Source organism: Orycteropus afer, unplaced genomic scaffold (genome assembly GCF_000298275.1).
Source record: "Orycteropus afer afer isolate SDZICR_OR568_19922 unplaced genomic scaffold, OryAfe1.0 scaffold00123, whole genome shotgun sequence".
NCBI classification, from domain to species: Eukaryota; Metazoa; Chordata; class Mammalia; order Tubulidentata; family Orycteropodidae; genus Orycteropus; species Orycteropus afer.
Window position 1 is genome coordinate 3,550,852 of NW_006921710.1, and position 7,425 is coordinate 3,558,276.

Here is a 7,425-nt window from a genome sequence, read left to right on the forward strand (position 1 = left end):
CCAAGAAGGGGTCACTATGAGTTGGATCTGACTTGACGGCAATGATTTTGGTTTTGGTTTTTGGTTTTGCAGCAGATTTGCACAGTGTAATATGACATCTAATTTCACCTTCCCTTAGTTACCCTGAAACCCCAAAAGGGGATCCTGGCACACTTTTGGAGGTCTATCTGTCACTACAAGCTTGCTCCAAAAGGTTCTGATGGAGGGAAGATGCCCAGGAGTTCAGGCTACTGAACCAAGACGGGGGACAGAATGCCAGTGACCCTAGAAAGAGGCAGGCCTGCCCTGTAAGCACAGCACCACTTGGGAATTGGAGGTGGACCTTCTTGCCCATAACAAAGCTACTTGTCCTGTGGGCCTGGACCTGGGTGGGAGGCCTTCTGTGCCTTGTGATGCCCTCAGGGCTCCAGAGTGGACTCTGGGGAACCTTCTGAGCAGGGGTTACTGCATATGAGGTGATTGAAAACACCATGCTCTTGGGGGGCTGGCATTGGGGGACCATGGAGGTTCTGCATGTCCTAAGTTAAAGTCGGCTGGATGCTACTTTGTATTTCAGGGGAAGGAGTGAACAGAGACTTTGAATGCTTTCAAAGCATTCAAAAGCCTGTCCCAAAAGTATGCCGTTTTGATCCAGACTTAGGCCAGTTCCACAACTGGAAAAATCAAAATGTTCAAATTCATTGGGAACTAAGCTTGAGTGATTGATTACCTCCTCCACACTAAACACCTACAGCTACACATGGCACACAGCAGGTGCTCAGTAAATGAGCAGAAGAGCTAATACAATATGTCCAGCTCCACAAAAGGACAGATACTCTATGATCCCGCTTATATGAAATATCTAGAACAGGCAAATAGAGGCCAAAGCTTATTAGCAGTTACCAGAGGTTGTAGGGAAGAGGATATGGGAGTTACTGATCAAGATATACTGAGTTTCTCTTTAGAATGATGTAAAAATTTTGAAACTAGATAGTGGTAATGCTTCACATGATGAATGTAATCAATGTAATTGAATTGTGTACTTAAAAATGGTTAAAACAACAAATTTTCCATCATATTTATTTTTTACCATAATAAAATTAAAAAAATTTTTTTAAATGCCACTCCTTCCTATCATGCTAGATGTCATCTGGAAAGGTAAAGATAAAAGGCCTAGCCACACATGCCTGCTTTGGGGACTTGTGCAATGTCTGAAAAGTCCTTCTCCCAGCTGGTGCCTCTTGGCTCTGGTGAAGGCACCATTAGCCTCTCCTGGGCGGGGGGCGGGGGGATGACATGACCACAATCCTGGCTGCTCCAGCCACTTTCCCAGGCTTGCTGAACCTCTAAGAAACATCTGGAAAGGGCCAGGTCCAAAGCATTAAGCTAACGAAGGACAACGCTTCAGGTCCAGGAAGGAGAAGGATCCAGGCCCTACCTAGAGGCAGCCAATCCTGGTCATCCGCAGCCCCACCAAGTCAGGCACAGGCTGTCCAGCCAAGCTCTCTGAGCAGGTCAGGCAGCACAGCTAAGAGCCAGTGGATCCCACCCAGGTTCTCTGTGTTCAGGGAGAGGCCAGGAGATCCAGGCCCCGCAGCCTTGGCAAGCTTTCCTCACCAATCTGCCTGGCTGCCCCACTGCCTGATTAGCACCTAGCAGGAACTGAGTTCCTGTGCAAGTTTCTCCCCAAAAGCAAGGAGCAGGTCATCCCTTTGCTATGAAATGCTCCCACCCTCACTTGGTGGCTCAGTGCCAGGGTAGGCTGACATGCCAAAAAACAAAGCCTAATGTGTCACAGAGAACCATAAATGCCATCTGTCAACAGGGAGTCAAGGCATGCTAATCTAAACATGGCCCTGGAGACCGTTCTCAGCAGTTCATAAATATACAACACACGAAATCCTCACCTGGAGGCAACAGTAGGGCTGACTCAAAGCCAGAGCTAGCCTCAGAGCTGCTGCCTCTCGCCTTTCTCTTCCCAGGGCCCCACACTCAAGGGACTCACGTCCATCCAGTCACCAGCTATTTACCGAGCACCTGCTATGCACTGTTTGCTATGCTAGGTGCTAAGGATACAGTGGTCAATGGGACCCACTGCACTCAAGGAACCCTAGTGAATTAAATAATGGTATAATTATAAAATTACAGTTACGTAAAGCAGCACAGGGAGTTGGAGAAGATATGAAAGGACACTTAATCTTGATAGGAAATCAAGAATAGTCTCCCTTAGGAGTGACATTTCAGCTAAGACTGGGAAGATGCAAAGGAGCCAGAGAGAGGATTGGAAAAACACAAGTCATGAACAAAGGTGCTAGAGTGGGGAAGAAAGAGTAATGGACACTGAAGAAACAGCAAAGAGGCCAGCAGTGGACAAGGGGAAGAGCACAGATGAGGATCAGAGGGGTATTGGGTTGGATTCAGGAACCAGCCGACACCAGCTCGTGGAAACCAACTGTGAGCATCACCCCCAAACTTCTCATCCAGTGACTTCATGACAGCAACTTACAGTTGGCCAAGGTGGGAGTATTTATACCATGGAAATGGGCATCTTTGTTCTTTACAGAAAGATAGTTGTTAAACATTTACCAGTATGCCACTGGGAGACTTCCTCTAGCTGCTGTGGAGGAGTGGAAGTATGGGGGAGAGAGAATGGAAGGAGGGAGCTCTGAGCAGGTGGGGAGATCTGTAGGGGAGGCAGAGCAGGCATGGGGTCCAGGAGCGAGACTACAATGAAGACACCTGGTTAGCATCAGGCCTTGAATGAGTCTAGACCATTGGCAGCCCCACACTTCAGACCACAGAGCCAAGCCAGCTCCAACCCACCAAACCCCCAAGCAGCATTTTCTGTCCCAGCAATACAGCCAAAATCCAGGGGCCTCCCACACTCCTCTACCCACCCCTGAATTTCCTGACTCTGGGGGAAGCTCAGAAGAAACCCCACGCCCATACTTCTGCCAAACTTTGCTAGGTCCATCCTACCGGACTGGAACCTAGCCCAAAACCCAGGCTGCTTCTTTGACCCTTACCCTCTTTATCTCCAAAATAGGAAAACCCACAGTACCTGCCTCAGGTGGGTGGGAGGGTTTGGGGAGATGACGCTGTAATGCCCCTGACCACAGCGCATCTTGCAACTGCCTCAAGGCAAGCACTCAGCACTGTCAGCTACGATTGCTCTTCTATCATTGAGCAAAGCTGCCCAGATACAAGATGCTTGATGTCCTCACTGTCCTCAGGGAACTGGCTCAGAAGGCCAGGGGAAGGTACTCCCTTCCTGGCTCACCTCAGTCACTTGCTGCTTGTCCAAGTGGAACACCTGCCCAGAGCTGGTGGCAGCGATCTCCTCAAAGGCCAGGTAGCCAGGATGAGTGCGGTCACCACAGTCTCCCGTAAGCACAAAGACCACCTGGAAGATAGACGTGCAACCTGGCACACAGCATCCCCAACCACCTACTCCAGGTGTGAGAGGTTGGGTCTGAGACGGTGAGGACTGACCTAGATGAGCCTTTTCCTCTCTCTAGGCTCAGGTGACCCATCTATAAAATAGGAATATTAAGAGTGTCCATCTCATGAGGATCTGGCTAATGCTAGTCAAGTGCTCAGCACAAAGCCAGAAATACAGTAGGTGCTCAAAAAGTGAGAGCTGTTAGTAAATCTATGACAATGAAGACAATGGAAACTGGGTCATCTCCATGGGGCCCCAGGAGGCTGCAGAGTTAGAAGAATCCCAGAGAACTCCAGTTTGTTCCAGATGCAAGAGCTGAGAAGCTTCCTCAGCCTTCGAGGTCTTTACTCTCAGAAGTCACATGGGCCAGTCCTTCTCCCTTCCTCTCTCACATCCCTTCCTCCAGTCATTGCTGGAAAGCAGAAAGCAGAAACAAGAAAGCCCTGACATATCTTCCAAACACAGGAACAGGGTGACGTGAGTTGTAGAGACAATGAACAGAGGCCACACCAGGAGGAAGATGGATTGTACCTACTCAGACAGGGTGTAAAAGAAGTAGGGTGGTGTGGTCTTTATCAAGAGCCTGCCTCAGCCAGAGAGGCTGTGAGCCTGGCAGGCAGGCAAGGGGCCCGGAGGATGAGAACACACTTGGAATTCACCAGACTTGCTTGGTTCGTTCACATGGCTGATGGGCTGTGGTTGTCGAAGAAAAGCACCCAGTCCCCTGCCTCCAGGTGGGGGCTCAGGCCTGCCTGAGTGGGAGACCCCAGCTTCCTTAGACCCTCCATGGTCCCCCAATGCCAGCCCCCCCAAGACCAAGGCAGAGTTGCTCACCTGTGACTGTTTAAGCTGGAGGAGACGCAGCACCTCCTCCTTCTTGTGATAGTCCTTGGCACGGGCGTCGGAGAAGACGTAGATGAAAGAGCCTGCGTTGGCAACCTCCACAGCAGCCTTGATGGCCCCCACACTCATTTCTGGGCAGTCACCACCTCCCTGTGGGACAGAGGCACATCAGCAGCTGCTGCCAACCTCCTCCAGGCAGGGATCACCCAGGGGTAACTCCTAAAACCATCAGAAGTTAGGGGGCCCCAGCCAAGGGCTGGGCCATGGTCCCAACCACTCCTTCCCCTGAAATACAAAGTAGCATCCAGCTGACTTTAACTTAGGACAAGCAGTATCATTTGTTTATCCATCCACACAAGAGTGACATGGTTCCTGCCCTCCTGGAATCTAGTAAAGGGGGCAGATGTGACACCAGTGAACACACATCATTATTTAATTAGCACTGCGATGAGAGCTAGAGTGTATGTGCTGGGGGTGGTGAGCAGAACCATGAGAACATCTAAGAAAGAGCCCAAAGAAGCCATATGTAAGCCAAGGCTTGAAGGATCAGAGGGGTCGGCCAGGAGAGGAAAGAGGTGGGCATGAGGTAGAGGAAAGCATTCGAAGTCCCTGTGCAAATCTTCTTCTCAGCCTTCCCTGGAACCAATTCCAAATGAATACATCCCCTCCCCTGCCTGCCCACCAGATGGGAACTCTCTGCAACACTCAGCAGCAGGATTTGACAAGACAGCTTCTCAGCTAGCACTCTTTTCTTTGATTCACTCATTCACCCCACAATGACTTACTGAGTCCCCTGGATGTTTTGGGCCCTATGCTAGGCCCAGAGAGATCTGGTAGTAAATTAGACTAATATGTGTGGTCCCTGCCTCCAGGAAATTTATGGTCTCTGTGGGGATCAGAGAGAGGAGCACCACCACTGGCCCAGCATGCTCAGTGGGGCAAAGCAGTGCAGGTGGCCATGGAGAAGCTGATCCATTTTGAGTCTAGTTGTAGGAGCTGAACTGACTCATCTCAGATCCTCCCCTAGCCACCACACACACTCTCAACTGGACATCAATGCCTTCTCCTTCCACTTCTTCAATCATTCACTACACAAAAATCAGCTACTATGGGCCAGCCATGGGGGCTTCTGTAGGTACTTGGTTCACTGAATGAGGTAACAAACTGCAATAAGTACCAAATCACCAGGACTCTCAATCTAGGCAGAGCTGGAGGAAACTGCCATCTTGGCCTCTAGGAGGGGGAAAGTCCTTGGCCTTTGGTGTAGGCTGGGAAGGACAGCACAAAGAACAAGTGACCTTGGAAAAGGTATGGCGAGCAGCCAGGGGAGGGGTTAGCCCACCTGCACGTAGAGTTCTCTCAGTTCCCTCTGAAATACCGCTGGGTCCGCCGTGAGGGTCACTGGGCCAATATCTGCAGGGAAGAGAGAGAGAAGCCAAGTGGGCTGAGAGTCCCAGATGAACAACCCCAGTGGGCTGGCACAGCAGTTACATTACTTGCAATCAGAGGAAACAGGAGCTGAATCCTGGGCCTCAGAGATTCCCACAAAAGGAAAAGAGATAAAGAAACAGCTTCCAGGGCTGCCCTTCAAAGACATGGCCTGGAAAGGCAGTGCAGACCATTCAGCCCCATGTCCTGCTCCAAACCAGGGCCTCAAGCTCAAGGGAAGCCCAGAAATGAGGGCAGAGGAGTAAACCCCCAGTGCTTCCCTCAGAAAGGCAGTTCCCAACCTGTTGTGACCAAGACTCCCTTAGGAACCTCCTCTATACCATCCCACCCACCCTTACTCTCAGAGGAAAAAGAATTCTTGCGAGACAAAGATACAAAGAAATGCACAGATAATGAAAATGGATCACAGAGCAACTATCCAATACCAGACTGATCAGTAAGAGCAAAACGTTCTGGAAACTCAATGCATATATTGGCTAACTTTGAAAGAGCAGCCAATTAAATTCACAAAGATTGACAACACCAAATGTTGGCAAGGATATGGAGCGACTGGAACTCTCATACACTGTTGACAGGAATGCAAAATGCTTAAACCACTTTGGAAGACAGTTGGAAGTTTCTTTAAAAATTAAACATACACTTGCAATATGAATCAGCCATTTCACTTCTAGATACATACCCAAGAAAATGAAAGCGTATGTCCACACAAAGACTTGCACAAGAATGTTTGTGGGACTGTAAAATGGTACAACCACTGTGGTAAGCAGTATTGCAATTCCTTAAAAAGTTGGAATTAGAGGAGTTCCAGTAAGATGGCAGAATAGGCAGAAAGACTGCACAGACCCTCTTCACAAAGAAAAGGGGAACCAATTAACACAGATACAGAAGATAATCCTGGACCCCTGAGCCTTGAAGGGAAGGATATAGAAGTGGACTAAATTCCAATTAGCAAAAGAATTTGCATGAAAACACCAAAAAAGGAGACATACGGAGTGACAGTCTGACAGCGGATATTGCCGAGTGGTGGTAGGACCTAAGAATTAACCTACAAATTGGCCCTGCTGGCCAGTGACTGCACGGAGGACTGCTCTGGTGGTTGGGGAATAAAAGGGAAAGCAGCGAAGGGGAAGGCAGGTGGAGCTGTGGACTTTTGTTTGTCCAGAGTGTGCAGCCATTTTGAATGTTTACAAGCAGCTTGATCATTTTGGATATTTAAAGCGACAGCGTTTTCCCAGATTCCAGGGACTTAAGAACAGGCCCTGCTTGCTGGGAACCTCAAGGACATTCTGGACGCAGACTACTGGAAAGGTGTGACGTTCCCCTTGTTACTCTTATATCTCACACCCTCTTGGTGAACAGAGGTGCGGCCATCCCTCACTCCTACCCACCTTCTGGGCCAGCAGGAATTCCATCCCAGTCTGTGTGCTCGGACAGGGCCTGGGTGCCCTGCCCTGCCCCGATTTTCTTTTCTTTTTTCTGTTTTTTAGTTTATTTGTTTTTGTCTGTTTTAAAACTACTATTATTATTTTTACTTTTGTCCTTTTTACTATTGGTCTTTATTCTTCCCCTCCCACATTCTAGCTTTCAGCTTTTTTTCTTTTCCCTGTTCCTGGTTGCAATTTTTTTTTTTTTCCCCTTTCTCGTGGGTAACCCTGTTCCTTGTTTTTCTTTTTGCATTTTTCCCATTTTTTTCTTCATTATTCTCCTTCTCT

The 7,425-nt window shown here is 48.9% G+C and overlaps 1 protein-coding gene across 1 annotated transcript in view; it reads right to left on the minus strand.

Annotated features, from left to right (window-relative positions):
* HMCN2 (hemicentin 2) overlaps nt 1–7,425 on the minus strand; it is a 211,885-nt gene that overhangs the window by 169,859 nt on the left and 34,601 nt on the right. The window contains exons 2-4 of the mRNA XM_007944228.2: nt 5,607–5,677; nt 4,256–4,414; nt 3,260–3,382 (exon numbers count right to left, since the gene is read on the minus strand). Of these exons, the coding sequence (XP_007942419.2) occupies nt 3,260–3,382; nt 4,256–4,414; nt 5,607–5,677 (353 nt within the window). The remainder of the gene's footprint in view (nt 1–3,259; nt 3,383–4,255; nt 4,415–5,606; nt 5,678–7,425) is intronic.